The sequence below is a fragment of the Ctenopharyngodon idella genome, chromosome 23 (genome assembly GCF_019924925.1).
Source record: "Ctenopharyngodon idella isolate HZGC_01 chromosome 23, HZGC01, whole genome shotgun sequence".
NCBI lineage: Eukaryota > Metazoa > Chordata > Actinopteri > Cypriniformes > Xenocyprididae > Ctenopharyngodon > Ctenopharyngodon idella.
Genome location: NC_067242.1, coordinates 20,712,083 through 20,731,785, shown reverse-complemented (window position 1 = coordinate 20,731,785; position 19,703 = coordinate 20,712,083). Strand labels below are relative to the sequence as shown.

Sequence of the window (19,703 nt, the reverse complement as noted above, 5' to 3'; positions counted from 1 at the left end):
TTTGCGGCACAGTAGCTACAGAAAAATAAGCACAGAAGTCTCTCTGTCGTGAGTGCTATAGATTCTGCTATAGATCCATAAAAGATTGATGTATCAAATATGATACGAAACATAAAACACATAAGCAAACTTTTTTTTTTTTTTTTTTAGATTTTTTTTATCACTGAAAAGTATTTGTGTTAATTTTGTAAAATTCACATTTACAATGAATCTTATGTGACAATGTCCAGTTCAAAACAGAACGAACACTCTACACGTGAGATTTATGGCATAATCTATAAGGTGTAAAACCCTTGTGGTATCATTATATTTTTTGTTTTTAGTTTATGACAGTTTATTGAAACTGTTGTGATGTAAGAAAACCGACAGACGCACATAACAAAGTTTGTTTTAGAGTTATATTTATTCAGTCAGCTCAGGTAAAAACATACACACGTTCAATGACTGAGACTCTTTGGTACTCTTTGGTCCAGATCCTTCAACCCTAGCTCAACCTGAATCACCAACAAAAGGCAAATTCTTTGGAAATAAAAATTTCGGTGTTCATAAGGTAACAAGTACAAATGGATGATATTGGTGCTTTCCTTAAAGACGTCTGATATTTTTGCTTAAAATGGCTACATAATAGGTAGTGTACTCATAAAACTATACATTTTTAAGATGTCGTGGTTTAAATTCATCATGTGGTCTTGTCTGAACTGAAAATAATCTAAAATGGCATTTTGCTGGATAGCTTGTAAACATTAAATAGAGTTTTTAGCTTCTACTTAAGATAAAATATGGCACTTGGAATTGATACCAGTGATGGCATCTAGTGAACGTTCTGGTTTTGTGTTTCTCAGATGCAGTGTCCACTGCAGTGCAACAGTCAGTCACATTAAAACAGTTACTTCCACCTCAACCCATTCTATTCCTCACATCTACTCAACATCAATGTAATGTAGCATCTGTTCAATTCCTAACTCTCTCCTCCAGTGCCCTCAGCTCTCCTTCCACTTGTGCAGGTAGATCAGCTCCAACCTGCTGGGTGAAGTAGTTCCGAAGCTCCTGTGTTTCCTTTTGCCAGAAGGGTTTGGGCAGGTCAAAGAGGGCACCCATATCGATATTCCCACCCAGGCCTTCTGTGTTTATGGCACCATTTTGTGGAATCCATCCCACAATGCTCTTGGTGGCAGCCTCATCTTCACTGGTACGGCCACATCGTTTGAAGATCCACTCGAGGACACGGGCGTTCTCTCCAAACCCTGGCCACAGGAAAGAGCCGTTCTTCTGATCTTTCCGGAACCAGTTGACATGGAAGATCTTAGGGAGCTGGGTCGGGCCTTTGCGCGTCTCCATACTCAACCAGTGGGCCAGATAGTCGCCAAAGTTGTAGCCGAAGAAAGGACGCATTGCGAAGGGATCGTGCATGATTGCTTTACCTAAGGAAAATGAGCCATATATATTGTCATTTATGAAAAATAACAGTTTTGTTCAGTTTTTCACTAAGTACTTAAACTGTAGTGTACACATTTGTGTTCGACTCTATTTATCATATGGAGAAATTAAAGTTTGTACCTTTATGTTCAGCAGCGGCCGTGGATTCAGATCTCATGGCTGCACCCACAAATACACCATGGCGCCAGTTAAATGACTCATACACCAAAGGCACACCTGGGAAAAAAGTACATTTTGAGATATAATGTATAACATAAAAATGTTTTTGAAAGAAGTCTATTATGCTCACCAAAGCTCCATTTATTTGAAAAATGCAGTAAAAATAGCAATATTGTGAAAAATGAATACAATTTAAAATATCTATTTCTATTTTGTTTAAATATTTTAAATGTAATTCATTTCTATGATGCAAAGTTGAATTTTCAGCATCCATTACGCCAGTCTTCAGTGTCACATGATTCTAATAATTATTCTAATATGCTTATTTGGTACTCAATTTCTTCTTATTATCAATGTAGAAAACAGTTGTAATTTTTAAAACATTTGTGGAAACTGATACTTTTTTTTAGGATTCTTTGATGAATATGAAGTGAAATATCATTTTTTTTGTAACATAAATGTCTACGGTTACTTTTGATAAATTTATTGCGTCCTTGCTGAATATAAGTATCATATATATTTAGCATTTCATAATATAATATTTTTTTTTAGATAATAATAATAATAATAATTTTAATAATAATAATAATTTGTTACATTTATATAGCTCCTTTCTCGGCACTCAAAGTGCTATACATATGGAAGAAGCTCCTCAACCACCACCAATGTGCAGCATCCACATGGATGATGCAACGGCAGCCATCATATATATTTAGTATTTCAAAATATAATAATATTTAATAATAATAATTTGTTGCATTTATATAGCACTTTACTTGGCACTCAAAGCGCTGGTTGGAAGTGGGGAATCTCCTCAACCTCCACCAATGTGCAGCATTCCACATGGATGATGTGACGGCAACCATCATATATATTTCACAAGTTCACACTTACAAATAATCAGATAGTAAACAGTATGCGTAATAGTATGTGTATTTGGCGTGCTGTCCGAGGAGAGGGCTCCGAGCTCGGTATTTGGCTTGAACCCAGAGTACTCCCCCCATATTCTGGTTAGGAAAGTAACCAGGCAAGTGTGAGGAGACGGGGTGGTGGAGGGATGCTGTAAAACTGTCGAGGAATATGGGTGAGTCGAATGTGTCTATATATATATGCTTTCACTCATTCTGATTGGGTAGATATGTTGATTACTGATCGCTAACAGCTGAAATGACGTGATGATTAGTCAGATTATTTGAATGTTGCTCCTCCCGAATTTTAATAAAACATCATTTAGTATTTCATAATATAATAATATTTAATAATAACAATTACATTTATATAGCGCTTTTCTCTGCACTCCAAGCGCTATACATATGGAAAAAGCTCTTCAACCACGACCAATGTGCAGCATCCACATGGATGATACGAGGGTCCGTGGCTCTACCACTGGAGAAAGCGTAACGGCTAACTTGGATTGGCTAACAGTCAATCACTGTTTGCGGATACAATAGAAATGAATGAGAAGTTCTTTAAACTGAATCATACCTGTCACGCAATTGTCCATGACTTCTCTTATAAAAGCATTTTTTTCTGTGTAAACTCTAAAAATAGATCAATCCAAAACTAATGTTTAAGAGCAAACATGTTGAAGATTAGCCGATAGGCTGTCGATTCATTAAATGATAAGCTGCTTTCCTATAAAATCAGTTTATTCAGTATGGTGAAGCCTCTTCTCCACTGACTTCCATTTAAAAAAAAAAAAGCCCTCTGGTGTCCTTCCCTGCGTACCGGAGCATTAGCAGGTGTTACGCTTTTTTTCTAACCTTGCAGGCTTGCCTTCAAGTGGCTTTGGCCATAGTGTGCCAGAACGCCCACCACCCACCAGGTAATTTGTGGAGAGGAGACAGAGTGATGAAGCCAATCAGTATATATGAGGATGATTAGGAGGCCATGATGATGGACAGAGGTCAATGGGCAAGTGTGGCCTGGATGCCAGGGTTACACCCCTACTCTTTCTGGGATTTTTTTATGACCACAGAGAGTCAGGACCTCGGTTAAACATCTCATCTGAAGGAATGTGCTTTTTGACGGTATAGTGTCCCCATCGCTAGGACACCACTGGCCTCACTAACACCTCTTCCAGCAGCAACCTAGTTTTCCCAGGAGGTCTTCCATCCAGGGACTGACCAGGCTCAACCCTGCTTAGCTTCAGAGGGTGATCAGACTAGAGCTGCAGAGTGATAGCTGCTGGCAGTAGTAGATATTTCACAAGTTCGCCTGCCCATTCAGTCTTAGTGGTTAATGGTAAACAAACTTGGCTTGCTGTCCTCGAAGGAGGCTCAAACCCGAGGCTAAACCCCCCTATAACAGTACTGCGCAGAGGGAGAATAAGAGAAATGGAGGAGGAGAGATGCTAGAAGAATTGTCGCTGGAATGACGCAGTGACTGCTGCTTATATATGCTCATAATGATGATTGACAGGACTGAATGTTTAGGCTCCTCCCGAACCTACGTTTGGAACTACATATCTAGTACTATGTGGTATAACAATATCATGGTATAAAAGTTTTGATTCAGTGACACCCACCTTCTGGTCTTCTGCCACCAAATACAATGGCATCAATAGGGACACCCTCATCACTCTCCCAGCGAGGGTCTATGATAGGGCACTGGCCAGCAGGGGCACAAAACCTGGAGTTCGGGTGAGCGCACAGTGTAGAATCACCTGAGAAACAGAAGAAGAGTTAAATAAATTAAAAGTTATATTTAGTGATGGCTAGATCGAGGCTTCATGAAACACTGAAACAGTTGAAGCAAATGTGCCGTAATGTGTCGAGGCTTTGAAACATTCCCTAGTGGTAGACCCCTAGTGGTCAGAACAGTGTAAATGCAACAAAACTCAGGCCAAACATGCATAAAAACACCTTTTACAAATTTATTGCAAATATTTTATTGAAAGTAAAATCTATCAAATGCAATTAACTAATCTAATAAGATTAAATATAGAGTGTCTGTATAATATGTTCTTTTATCAATTTTCAGGGCTTGTTTTGTTTGTTCCATGGCTCAAGCTAAACAGGCCAATAAGAGATTAATAACGACCATTATTCATTTTAATTATACTAATGTCTAATTAAAACATCTACAAATGTATAAAACTGATCAGAGATCAGGTAAAACTATAGGTAAAACCCATAGACACTTGCTCAATGGTTCTCAGTGAATCTGCATGATTCATGGGTTCACAGAGATCATCGCCCTCTACCGGTGAACCATTGAATTTTCGAACTGTTTCAAAACATTTCGAAACAGTTATGATGTAACGAAGCCTCGTTTACTGAAATCACGTGACTTTGGCAGTTTGATACACGCTCCGAATCACTGATTCGAAACAAAAGATTCATAAAGCTTTGAAGCGTCATGAAGCAGTGTTTTGAAATCGCCCATCACTAGTTATATTTATATAACATTCGTATATATGTGTTTTTTTATATCAATTCTTATATTTATAAATTATATTTCTATATTAATGAATGTTTCTTAAAATTTTTAGATGTTTTGTAAAAAATGCCTTTACTACGATAAACGATCTTACCATACTTCCAAGATTTTCCATGCCAGTCTGTGAGTTTGATTCCAGGTGCAGGTGGATCCAGACCCTCCCACCAAACCCCCCCATCGCTGGTCTCTCCTACGTTAGTGAACACTGTGTTACTGGAGATGGTTGCCATGGCATGAGGGTTGGTCTTTAGGGACGTCCCGGGGGCAACTCCGAAGAAACCATTCTCTGGATTAATAGCTCTGAGTTTACCTGGTGAAGAGAGTCAAAGTACACCACCGTTTGTATTGAAAACATCTATTTATTATCATAAACAACAGTATTCGCTTCAACATTTTCCTCACATCATACATTAATACACTACACTGCAAACCTGTCCCTGAGCAACTGTTTTTTATAGTCTTTTGTTTGCTGAACCATGCAATTATTTCTATTTTAATTAATTCTCTCTTTGCTGCCCAATAAAAGTGCTAAAATAAGAGATACGGTGTCATTTTCTGGCTGCCTATAAACCCACACTTGTGTCAATAATTGCATATGCTGTCTAGGACAAGTCATATTTCTCACCCTGACTGTCAAATTTCATCCAGGCGATGTCATCGCCCACACACTCAACCTTCCAGCCTGGCAGTGCTGGTTTCATCATGGCCAGGTTAGTTTTTCCACAAGCGCTCGGGAATGCTGCTGCAATGTACCGCTTTACACCCTGAGGATTTGTGATTCCCAGAATCTGGAGGGAAGAGAAACAGTGACGAGTATAAACATCATGTTTTATAAATGAATACTCCAGCTAAGAGAGTAGTACATTAGTAAGATGCATTGTTGTACACTCGCAAGCAAGATCCAGGATTTTGTCCCATCATACCAGCATGTGTTCAGCCAACCAGCCTTCGTCTTTGGCGATGCGTGAGGCGATACGAAGAGCAAAGCACTTCTTTCCAAGGAGTGAGTTTCCACCATAACCACTGCCGAAGGATAAGATCTGCCTGGTGTCTGGGAGATGTGAGATCAACACCTTCTCTGGGTTACAAGGCCAGCTGTTTACTAAAGGAGCTGTATGGGAAGAACAGAGAAAGAGATATAGATAAGAAAAATAAACATATACAGTATCTCACAAAAGTGAGTACACCCATTTCAGCAACCATTTTATTATATGTTCTCAAGGGACAATACTATATAAATGAAAATTAGATATACTTTAGAGTAGTCAATGTGCAGCTTGTACAGCAGTACAGATTTACTGTCCTCTGAAAATAACTCAACATACAGCCATTATTGTCTAAATAACTGGCAACAAAAGTGAGTACACCCTAAGTGAACATGTCAAAACTGTGTCCAAAGTGTCAATATTTTGTGTGAGCATCACTGTTATTTAGCACTGCCTTAATCCTCCTGGGCATGGAATTCACCAGAGCTGCACAGGTTGTTGCTGGGATCCTCTTCCACTTCTTCATAATGACATCACGGAGCTGCTGGATGTTAGACACATGGCGCTTCTCCACCTTCCGCTTGAGGATGCCCCACAGGTGCTCAATAGGGTTCAGGTTTGGAGACATACTTGGCCACTCCATCACCTTCACCTTCAGCTTCCTCAGTAAAGCAGTTGTCATCTTGGCAGTGTGTTTGGGGTCATTATCATGCCTTTCGGCCCAGTTTCTGAAGGGAGGGCATCATGTTCTGCTTCAGAATGTCACAGTACATGTTGGAATCCATGTTTCCCTCAATGAAGCAGAGCTTCCCAGTACCAGCAGCAATCATGCAGCCCCAGACCATGATGCTACCACCACCATGCTTGACTGTACAGTAGGCAAGACACAATTTTTTTGGTACTCCTCACCAGGGCATCGCCACACATGCTGGACACCATCTGAGCCAAACAAGTTTATCTCATTAGACCACAGGACATGGTTCCAGTAATTCATGCTCTTGGACAGGTTTCAGCAAACTGTTTGTGGGCTTTCTTGTGAGCCAGCTTCAGAAGAGGCTTCCTTCTGGGACGACGGCCATGCAAACCGATTTGTTGCAGTGTGCGGCGTATGGTCTGAGCACTGACAAGCTGACCTCCCGCTTCTGCAACCTCTAAAGCAATGTTGGCAGCACTCATGCATCTGTTTTTTAAAGCCAGCTTCTGCACCTGACGCACAGCACAAGGTCCCAACTTCTTTGATTCAACTTCTTTGACCTGTTCCAAGTGAAACCCATCTTGGAAAATCTCTCTCTATGACCCTGGCCACTGTGCTGTAACTCAGTTTTATGGTGTTACCAATCTTCTTATAGCCTAGGCCATCTTTGTGGAGAGCAACAATTCTAATTCTCAAATCCTCAGAGAGTTCTTTGCCATGAGGTGCCATGTTGAACATCCAGTGATCAGTATGAGAGAATTGTACTCAAAGAACCAAATTTTAACTGCTCTAATACAAGATCCACACATTTGTATGGTCCTGTCAAGCAGACAAAAACATGAACACGATGAATAGGACATGTGGCTTTGCATGGTTAAACAACATACAACTGTTATCACTTAGGGTGTACTCACTTTTGTTGCCAGCTATTTAGACAATAATGGCTGTATGTTGAGTTATTTTCAGAGGACAGTAAATCTATACTGCTATACAAGCTGCACATTGACTACTCTAAAATATATCCAAGTTTCATTTCTATAGTACTGTCCCTTGAGAAGATATACTAAAATGGTTGCTGAAATGTGAGGGGTGTACTCACTTTTGTGAGATACTATATATATATATATATGTCAAAGAATCCTGAAAAAACGTATCATGGTTTCTACAAAAATATTAAGCAGCACAACTTTTTTTCAACTGATAATAATAAGAAATGTTATTTGAGAACCAAATCGGCATATTAGAATGATTTCTGAAGGATCAAATTTTAAAATATATTAAAAGAGTAACCTGTTATTTTAAATTGTTAAAAAATATTATCAGAATATTACTTTTTTTACAGTATTATTGATCAAATAAATACAGCTTTGGTGAGCATAAGAGACTTCTTTCAAAAAAAAATTAAAAAGTCCTAACAACCACAGACTTTTGAAAGGTTGTGTAAATAGGCCAATAATATTATAAATAATTTTGTTGTTTTAAAAAAAAGCAAAAAAAAAAGACAAAATAGATAATTTGAAGGAATTGGTGAAATGTAGAGTTTCATTTGATGGACTGAATCACATTTACATTTAATCTGACATTCAAATAAAGCAGTTAAGATACCTTTGAGTGGTAAAGGTCTGCCCAAAGAGTGCTGGCAGCGCACAAACTCCGCTCCCTCTGCTAGTTTCTCCAGCACTGGTGTCCCCATGCGTGTCATGATGCCCATGCTAGCCACCACATATGGAGAATCTGTCACCTGAACACCAAACTTAGCAAGAGAAGAGTTCACAGGGCCCATACTGAAGGGGATCACATACATAGTGCGTCCTACAGAGGGACAGAAAGTAAGAAATATTCAGATTTTTTAGGCATTACAAAAGTTTCCTCCCAGCCTATCCTACATGACCATGAGGACTGATGAACAACATCTGGATTTTAAATGAATATTCCAGGTTAAATACAAATGAAGCTCAACTGATGGGATTCTGTGCATGAGTTTTACAAAATGAAAAGTCATTCTTCTCAGCTCAAACATGCCGCCTTTTTATGCTAGTCAGGACTGTTATATATAATGTTTATATATAATATTTGCTTGACGCAATTTACACTGCACTATTGCTGTCCACGAAAGGCAGGTGCCGCAGCAAACTGAATTTGATTTAAGAGAGCTCTGGTTTGTGTACATTTACTATTGATCATGGCAGCAGTAATTCATCATACGATGATCAAATAATAGAGCATTATAACCGGGCATATATCCAGGTAAACAATATAGACGAGTGCACTTTCAGTTTTTTAAAGAGCTGATTCAGATGCGTGGATCACATTGGTGTCATTATTATTGCATGTTTTCATTGATTCTTGTCCTTGTTTTATTAAATACCTTATCAATACTTTTTTATAATATTATTTAATACTAATAATTTAATATTAACTAACCTAACTATTTGACAGGTTTCAGTTATTAATCAGTGGTTTGAGTAACACACACACACCTGCCATGCAGCCAGGAAAGCGGTCCTCTCTGGCCTTCTGGAAGTCTGCCTCACTCATCCAGCTGCCCAGCTGGGACTTGGCACCTCCGGTGGGGATGGGGATAGTGTCTCTTTCGTTCTTCGTGACGATCACTGTCTTACTCTCCACACGAGCCACATCTTTAGGGTCAGTACGTGCCAGCCAGCTGCACACAGAAAAGATTAAGAATCAGCAGAAATTTAAATCAGGGTTAAGTTATGTCAGACCATTAATATTATCATCAGTTTTCCCTATTATGTTATTCTAAAGGTTTTTAATTTTGTTTTGGAGGTCTCCAACAAAAGGTTTACATACATTCAATGTCAAAAAAACATAGCAGCATTGCCTCTTTTTGTCTGAAAAGGATTCAGTCTCTCTAAACCCCTCCTTTCCGAGAACCTACTCTGCTCTGATTGGTCAGATGGCAATAACTCCATAATCTTTTGAAACTTTGCAAACCTAATACATTCACAAACAGCTATATAACACTACATGTTCACTACAAGTAGTGTTGCCAATTTGTCACTAAATTTATCAACTCACTCATAGTTAATGCGACTTTTATTAATGTTTTGCGACAACGAGCTATTTTGGCTACATTTAAATCAAATTAGTGATTTTTTGGCAATTTTTTATTTTGAGCAGTTAAACTCTCTGTCAGGTTGGTCACACCCACATCCTTTTAATTTTGATGATCTGTTAATATGTTTATCAGAGCTTGGCAGACAGATAATGTGTGTGTATATATATATATATATATATATATATATACATATATATACTCACACACGATGTTTTGTACTTTATTTTCATATTTGGTGACTTTTTGTGAAAAATGGAGACTTTTGAGGATGGTCCTAGAGATTTTCAGAGGGAGGGGTTTAGCAACACTGCATGAAAGATAATATCTGAAAAAGCATGATAGAGAAACTTTAAAACACTTATACAGTATGATAAACGAAAAAACAGCTTACCAGTTTTTATATTTGCTGAGTTTCTTTACCATGCCCTCTCTCTCTAGGTTGGCTAGGATGTCTGCCGACTCCTCTGGTGTGCCTGTGACCACGTGCACTTTAGCAGGTTTACACTCAGCCACTGCGCCAGACACAAAGTCAGCCACTGACGAGGGCAGAGAGGGAATGGAGGCGAGGGACCGCGCTCCCACTGAAGCTGTACTGATGGCATTTCGCCTACATGGACACACACACAAACATTAGTACAACAAACTAAAGATTAATGGCATAAGCATGGATCAACCTACAAAACACTTCATTCTTAGTTAGTTTTACACATTTTATAAGCACACACACACAACACACCATACAAAACTGAAAATTATAATTATATTATAAACAGTTAGTGTGTTGATATACAGTCAAACAACATTGACTTTTCACCGTTTGTATCACTCTGTTTGCACATACCAGAAAGACAGTTTGTGCATTAGTGGTGTTATTCAGCAATTTCTGTAAGTTACATCAATATGCCAGTAGGTGGTAACAAATGTGAGTCATTTTTCAAAACACTGATTCGTTTAGAAACAAAAAGGACAGGCAAACAAATATCCTACAATAAAACAAAGATGCAAATGAAATAAACAGTGTTTTTCGGGTAGGTCTAACAGGAGTTTTCAGATACAGAAATTTAATAAAGTAATAAAAAATGTAAAATAACACTGCATAGTATTCGCTGTATAAATTAAATAGAGATTAATCCTTATTAAAGTTACAAAAGTTTTTCAGTCAAGAGTAGTGAGTGATTTTTCTCTTTGTCTTTTGTTGTTTGATTAACATTAAAAACACAAACACGTTCAGCAGCAGGAATATTAGGCTGCTGTCACTTTAAGACTAATGCATGGATCCAATATACTGATACTATAAACATGCATTGTCTTTCTCGACTGTTTACATTCACTTAAGGCATAACCGACTATTTTACTAAGATACTCACAAAAATGGTAATTTTTACAAAATTTTGTGTTAATTTACCTTTTCAACAATAACCAATGCCGTAAACGTTAAAACTATTTTTGCAATTTTGTGCTCTTTTGCTAATAATAAGGTGGCTAATCTAAAAATCCCTATACTCCAGATTCAGGTGGAACATTTCTAAACCCAACTCAATTTGAAGTCTAAGCTAAACACTGTAGATAATGTATAATGGATATACGTGATCCATGACATGTTACATTAATGAATGAACATTCTTTTAAGCTGACAGTACGTCAGTATGAATATTGCATCATAATTGCTAAACACAGATCTTTGACCGAAACTGAAAGATAAGTGATTTAGAAGCTGTAAGACTAATTAGTGGTGTCCTTTGGAATGAAGTACACTACATTGTGCACAACTAGTTAAAAGTTTGCAGGGCTCAACCCTGCAAAATTTACAATATTAAGTTCATGGTTTTGGTTCTCAAGGAACACAGTCTGATAAAATGCATACCTTGAATGTCAATGCATCTACTAAATGCATAAATGTACAGTAAATTTAATAAAATGAAAAGAAACAGGGAAGAGGCAGTAAAGGGGAGGGGAGAGGAGGACATTCTCTTTCAATCTTACAATTGCGTGTTTATATCTCACAATTCAGACTTTATAACTTGCAATTCTGATTAATTATTAACAAATTAATTATTTGATACAATGAACTTATTGTGTACGTGCATATTTTTTCATTGTACTTATATTTAAAAAAAAAAAAAAAATACCCGCTTGTAATTACATCTGTAAATAATTTCTGTAATTACATCAATAATTACAGTTGACCATTCCTTACCCCTTAACCTACCCTTAAACCTACTCATACCACAAAACCTGTCCTAACCTTACCCATATCTCACCTCAATAGTCTATTGCAGTACAACATGAGCACAATAAGTTCACTGTAACTAACAATTTTTTATTGACATGAGTATGTAGTAGTTAAAGACTCCAAATATAAAGTGTGACCACTTTTTTCTCATTAATGTGAGATACTAATCTTGAAATTTGGAGAAAAAAGTCTGAATTGTAAAATGTAATCTAGCAATTGCAAGAAAAAAGTCTAAACTGTGAGAAAAAATTACCTTTAGTTTTTTATTCCATGGCACAAACAAGCTTCCATAATAAAGAGAGTTAAGGAAAGAGAAAATACACAGTGAACAAAAAATAAAAAGTAAAGGTTTCATGCCAAAGGAGGGCTGCATTTTGTCTTTTCCATTCAATCCTCTGCTTTCTGAACTTATATAGGGGTCAGAAGCAACCCTGTCATTCTTTAACAGCGTTAGCGAACTGATCATTCAAGACGGCACGTGACTGCAAGGCCTGGTGTCTATAATTAAGAGGATATCTGAAGGATACCAAGAGGTGGGTTTCTTTTCTTTTACCCTTTCATTCTGTTCAGCCCAACACCCCACCCCAATTGCAACACTCTCTACCCCATAATTCCCTTCTATTGTTTTCCAAAGCCATAAAATGTATACAAACTTCACTAGAACAAAGTCTTTAGGTCTATCAAAGTTTTGACCCCCATGATTCCTCACTTTCATCAATAACCACTTTACACATCAATTATCATAGGCAGTTACACACACCCCTATGTGAACCAACCAATCAAATGGCCTCCTTGGCATTCACTCCCCTCCCCTCCCCTCAGAGCCTGGTTAAACAGGGTATGGCCACTACAAACACATTATGTTCATGCATGAACACATAACACACGTAACAATTTCAGAAATGTGTGCAATAGGGCCAAAATGGTGCTTTTCTTTCTAAACCATATTCATGCATTACAGCTTTACCTTAAGGCCGTTTCAGAGCACAAAAAAAACCTGTTAAACTAGTTAAGAGAATTGTTCACTCAAAATACACACATATACGTCATTAACAATCAGTTCCCGGTATCATGCATCTGTAGGGTAAAGTTTACTTGAAGTCCTGTGCTGATGTAATCATTCATTCTGTTGAGAAATTCACAGAGTAGATACAGATGCAATATAATGGGATTTAAAAATCTTTTGTTCAACATTATTCGTTATTATGGCTATGAAAGAGATATTATTGATCTCTAAATATTCCAAATTACAGTGGTACATATGACTCACAAATGCTTACTGTGACTACGCTTTGTGTGGTCAAAGTTGATGGTTACTTGCTCATTCATAACCTGTTTTTTTAGAATTATACACACTGAGTCATATAAAAAAAGCCAGTTCTCTACGTGACTTACGTTTCTGCATTCCTGTACGTGCCACATTCAATATAACACTAGTTTCTGCTTAATAGTGAGATGTAATATGTGGCAAATGTCATTATTTGGCAATACCAGACTGCAGGACTTTGGAGTATTATAATTTACATAACTATATCAAAGATTATTCTTCATTATAACAGGCCATTGTAGTTTTTAGTACCCCCACTAAAACAGGGGAGTTGACACTGTAATTGTACAGGGTGTTTTATAGACCAGTTCAGGTTTATTTAAATATCTACCCTCACAAGAAACTATACAACAAGGATGTTTACCCAGGAAAGAGAGAGATGTGATACTGTATGTAGAGTGAATATTTTGAGATAGCAAAAAAAAACATTAAAGTATACCTAGACCTTTAATTCTGTTTTGCAGCTTTTTGACCAACTACTTTATATATATATATATATATATAAAGACATTATATATAACATTATATAAAAACATTATTATTACCTTGTTTTAAAGAGATTATTAATAATGCCTAAAAGACACTCACCTCCTTAGTCCAAGCAACAGGCAGGACATCTTTGGTGCAAGTGAAATTGGTGGAGTAAACAATAAAATAAAGCAATATGAGAGGGGTGGCTTGTTCCTCTTCAGTCCTGTGCACCTCTCATATCACACTGAAGAGAGTGATAATCCAGCTCTTGAGGTAGAGTAAAGTAAGACCCTTGCACTTTAACACGTGTAACTTATCATCAGCTGATCCCACCCTCAGCTCAGATCCTGTACTAATAATGACGCTCCTCTCCCTGCGAACCAGCCTGAGATGTTTCAATAATAAAGCTTTGTGCTGAAAAGCTTCCTAGTCGAATAACATATTTTATAAGTTTAATATGTTATTATAGCCTAATATGTTAATAAAGTAGCCTAATAATAAGCGTGCGCTTCCAATAAAACACGACAAAGTGGAAAAAACTAGCTGTTGCATTTCAGTCAGAAAGTTGTAGATTGATGCTTCTGAGTCACTGAAGTCGTTTAAGTCAATCAAATACAATGAATCGCGAGGACTCAGATCAGTTCGCCGGCTGACGCAAGGGCGCACTGGTTACTGTATCCGATTCCGCAAAGGACTCGCTGTGCCTCGTCCCGCTTTCCTGCTCAATACCGGCTGCAAAACACGGCTGTTTAAAGATGTGTACACGTGAATCTTATTTTTAAAGCTTCTTTATCGAGTTCTGAGGTCACGTGAGCGTCGTCGAGATTTGTTTCGTGTCATGTCAGCAGTTGATAAAAGTTGAGTGTTGTTCAGTGAACATTGTAAGGCGGAAGCTTATTGGCTCCTTGTGACGTCGCTTCATTCATCATCACAGTTGTGAGTGTAGGGCTCGAGAGACATTTTAAAAGCCTTAAAACTGTAATTTTTATGGAATTGTCCTGATTTTGTAACCTGTAATTCGAATTATCAACTGTATTTACCCCTGGCATTGGGTTTGTTGTTCTTAGCATTAAAAAAAAGAGAGAGAGAGAGAGAGAGAGAGAGAGAGACATTTAAATGCAATATGTAACCTTTAATGTAAATATGGGGGAAATAAGCCTTTGTTTTTAGTTAATAATATATAAAACAATATTACGTTTTAAAAAACAAGAGAGCTATAAACATTTTAATGATTTTATTTATTTTTTTAAATTTAATTTTTATATTATATTTTTACTTATTTTTTCCTGTTTATCCTAATGTAGGCCTACCCCCTATTTGTAAATCTTTAAAAACAATAACTAATGTGACTTACTAAAAAAAGACACATTTCAATGGTCATGGAGAGTAATTAGTAATTCATTTAAGTGAATTCAGGGTGATTGGGACACTTTGCCATTGAGATGAATTGGAAAAAGTGTCCCAATTAACCTGAATTCACCCTATGGATAAAATAGTGTGTCTTATAGGCTACCTGTGTGTCTGATTATTTTGCATTCTATGGTTTTATTCAAATCAGAAGATTTCATGTTCAATATCATTTTATTTCAGTATTTCAATATATAATATTAAATATTTCATTGTTCAGCACTATAGTTGAAATTATAAAAAATAACAAAATATATTATTTTAAAATATATATCTTAATAATAATATGTCACGGAAATGTTCATGATTTCTTGACTTTAGTGCACAAATCAGATTTTCAATAATGAGAATGTAAAAAACGGCCAAAGGTTGAAGACTTTACACACAAAAATGACCTTGAGACAGCAATAGCAAAAATAGTTCAGAAGAATAAAGTTAGTTCAGAGAAAAGCAGCATCATTTGTTTATAGACTGCTATTTGGGTTTATATTGCATTATGTAATACTTCAACATTTTCATTTCAAGTGGCTTAAGTGTCCAAATATGTTTTGAAGCCATGAAGAGTTGTTACTTGCCAGTGCACACACACAAACCACAGCTACTGTATATGCTGCTGTCACGGAACACAGACTGGAGAGAAGGTAAGTGTAAATGAAGACAAGCTTTATTGAACACAGCAGTATGCAAAGGAGTAGAAGTAACGAGTATGGATGGATGACGCAGCAGGAGGATAACTGACGGGTAAGATGCCACACACACACTTTCACAGTCACTGATGAATGTAAAGTTAACACTTTCCTTGTTTGCAGGACGTGATCACAGAGCTGGAGACAGAAGACGAGGAGCTGGAGACTGGAGTCAAGTCACCTTTATTTATATAGTGCTTTTTACAATGCAGATTGTGTCAAAGCAGCTTTACAGTGATAAATGGTATATAATTTTGGCTGCACAGCAGCTCTTAAAGAAAATGCTGTCAATGTAGGAAGATGCAAAGCACTGTTGAATATCAAATGTCAAATGTCAAGTGTCCCCAGCTAAGCAAGCCAAAGGCGACAGCGGCAAGGAACCCAAACTCCAACAGGTGACATCAGGTGGCAAACAGGTGGCAAATAGGTGTTAAAATGGAGAAAAAAACCTTGGGAGAAACCAGGCTTAGTCGGGGGGCCAGTTCTCCTCTGGCAAACAGTGCTTTGTTACGATTCAGGTAGCTATCATAAGCCCGATAGGATCGCAACATTCAAAGTATTTATTCCAGTTCAATCCAGTTCAATCCATCGTATTCATCACGCCGGTATGGACGGTTTGTTGAGGAACTGTGCCACTGGCTGGCGTGTCGATGAGGCCTTCACAATGGATGATCTAGTTGACTCAATCTCTGCTGACACTTCAGGGGTGTGTTGTGGTCGTGTCAAGGCGTAGGTCCTCAATCTCACCTGGATACGGCCTGGATCCGGTTGACTACGGTAAACCTCGGGATAAACAGAAAGACTAATATTAGCGTAGATGCCATTCTTTTTCTGATGTAATGAGTACATCTGGTGTTATAGGAAGTGTTCCCGGTTCCGGCTGACCTAATTTATGCAGCCTAATAATCCTTTAACAAATTTGAAAAAATAAATTGATAATGTGTTATGTGTATGCCAGGTTAAAGAGATGTGTTTTTAGTCTAGATTTAAACTGACAGAGTGTGTCTGCTTCCCGAACAATGCTAGGAAGATTGTTCCAAAGTTTAGGTGCCAAATAGGAGAAGGATCTACCACCTGCAGTTGATTTTGATATTCTAGGTATTATCAGCTGGCCTGAATTCTGAGATCGCAATAGACGTGAAGGACTATAATGCATTAAGAGCTCGCTCAGGTACTGGGGAGCTAAACCATTTAGTGCTTTGTAAGTAATTAGCAAGATTTTAAAATCTATACGATGTTTAACAGGAAGCCAATGCAGTGTTGACAGAACTGGGCTAATATGGTCATACTTCCTAGTTCTAGTAAGAACTCTAGCTGCTGCATTTTGTACGAGCTGTAGTTTGTTTAACAGGCGAGCAGAACAACCACCCAGTAGAGCATTACAGTAATCTAGCCTTGAGGTCATGAACACATGTAATAACTGTTCTGCATTTGTCATTGAGAGCAAATGTCGTAGTTTAGATATATTTTTAAGATGGAAGAATGCGGTTTTACAGATGCTAAAAACATGGCCTTCAAATGAAAGATTGGTATCAAAGAGCACACCCAGGTTCCTAACTGACGACGAAGACTTAACAGAGCAGCCATCAAGTGTTAGACTGTGTTCTAGGTTATTACGTGAAGAAGTTTTTGGTCAAAAATTAGAATCTCTGTTTTTTCTGAATTTAGTAGTAGGAAATTACTGGTCATCCAATTTTTTATATCAGCTATGCATTCCGTTAATTTTGTGAATTGGTAAGTTTCGTCAGTGCGTGAAGAAATATAGAGCTGAGTATCATCAGCGTAACAGTGAAAACTGACACCATGCTTCCTAATGATATCTCCCAAGGGTAGCATGTACAGAGTGAACAGCAATGGTCCTAGTACTGAGCCTTGCGGTACTCCATATTGAACTTGTGATCGATATGACATCTCTTCGTTTACTACTACAAACTGATAACGGTCAGATAAGTATGATTTAAACCATGACAGTGCAATTCCACTAATGCCAACATAATTTTCGAGTCTATTTAAAAGAATATTGTCATCAATAGTGTCAAATGCAGCACTAAGATCCAGTAACACTAATAGAGAGATACAACCACGATCTGATGATAAGAGCAAATCATTTGTAACTCTAATGAGAGCAGTCTCAGTACTATGGTACGGTCTAAATCCTGACTGGAAATCCTCACAGATACTATTTCTTTCTAAAAAAGGAACATAGTTGTGATGATACTGCCTTTTCTAGTATTTTTGACAGAAAAGTGAGATTTGAGATCGGCCTGTAATTGACTAATTCTCTAGGATCAAGTTGTGGTTTTTTAATTAGAGGTTTAATAATAGCCATCTTAAAAGTTTTCGGTATGTATCCTAGTGATAAAGATGAATTAATGATATTAAGAAGAGGATCTATGACCTCTGGAAGCATCTCTTTCAATAGCTTAGTTGGTATAGGGTCTAACATACATGTTGTTGATTTTGATGATTTAACAAATTTAGACAATTCTTCCTCTCCTAAAGCACTAAATGAATTGAATTTTTCCTCAGGGACACTACAATGCACTGTCTGACGCGATACTGTAGTAGATGGTTGCATGGTTATAATTTTCTCTCTAATATTGTCAATCTTGCAAGTAAAGAAGTTCATAAAGTCATTACTGCTGTGCTCTTTGGAAACATCAGAAGTTGAAGCTTTATTTCTTGTTAATTTAGCCACTGTATCAAATAAATACCTAGGGTTGTGCTTATTTTCTTCTAAAAGTTTTGAAAAATAGGCAGATCTAGCAGTTTTTAAGGCCTTTCTGTACTCAATCATTCTCTCTCTCCACAAAATGCGAAAAACTTCTAGTTTTGTTTTCTTCCAGCTGCGCTCCATTTTTCTGGCTGCTACCTTTAGGGCCTGAGTGTGCTCATTGTACCACGGCATTGGATTAATTTCCTTAATCTTTTTTAAACGCAAATGAGCAACTGAGTCTAATGTGCTGGAAAAGACAGAGGCAATAGTTTCTGTTGCAACATCGAGGTCTTCTAAGCTATCTGGTATGCTAAGGCGATGAAACTGATCAGGAAGATTATTTATAAAGCGATCTTTAGTGGTAGAAGTGATGGTTCTACCATATTTATGGCAGGGAGGCAGTTTAGCAGTCTTGACTAAATGTAGTATATACGAGACTAGATAATGATCTGAGATGTCGTCGCTCTGCTGCAGAATTTCAACGGCATCAATATCAATTCCATGTGACAATATTAGATCTAAAGTATGATTACGACAATGAGTGGGTCCTGACACGTGTTGTCTAACTCCAATAGAATTTAGAATGTCTGTAAATGCCAATCCTAATGCGTCTTTTTCATTATCTACATGGATATTAAAATCACCAACAACAAGGACTTTATCTGCAGCTAGTACTAACTCCGATAGAAAATCAGCAAATTCTTTGATAAAGTCTGTATGGTGTCCTGGTGGCCTGTATACAGTAGCCAGCACAAATGTCAACTTACATAATGTTACATAAAGTACCATCACTTCGAAGGAATTATATTTGAAAGATTTTTGACTAATACTGTAAATATTACTATAAATTACAGCAACACCTCCCCCTTTGCCTTTCTGACGAGGATTGTGTCGAAAATAATAACCTTGAGGGCTAGACTCATTTAAAGTAATGTAATCGTCTGATTTTAGCCAAGTTTCTGTCAAACACAGCAAATCCAGATTATTGTCTGTGATAATGTCATTTACAATAAGTGCTTTTGAAGAAAGGGATCTAATATTTAACAACCCAAGCTTTATCATTT

General features: G+C 37.3%; 1 protein-coding gene across 1 annotated transcript; it reads right to left on the bottom strand.

The window, feature by feature from the left end:
- Positions 1 to 384: 384 nt before the first annotated feature.
- Positions 385 to 14,649, bottom strand: pck2 (phosphoenolpyruvate carboxykinase 2 (mitochondrial)). The gene is made up of 10 exons (XM_051882791.1): positions 13,948 to 14,649; positions 10,191 to 10,406; positions 9,198 to 9,382; positions 8,323 to 8,529; positions 5,961 to 6,148; positions 5,663 to 5,825; positions 5,132 to 5,347; positions 4,124 to 4,261; positions 1,558 to 1,653; positions 385 to 1,421 (listed from the first exon to the last, which is right to left on the bottom strand). The coding sequence occupies exons 1-10, from the start codon at positions 13,974 to 13,976 to the stop codon at positions 952 to 954; spliced, it is 1,908 nt and encodes a 635-aa protein (XP_051738751.1). The 5' UTR covers positions 13,977 to 14,649; the 3' UTR covers positions 385 to 951.
- Between the last annotated feature and the right edge of the window lie 5,054 nt (positions 14,650 to 19,703).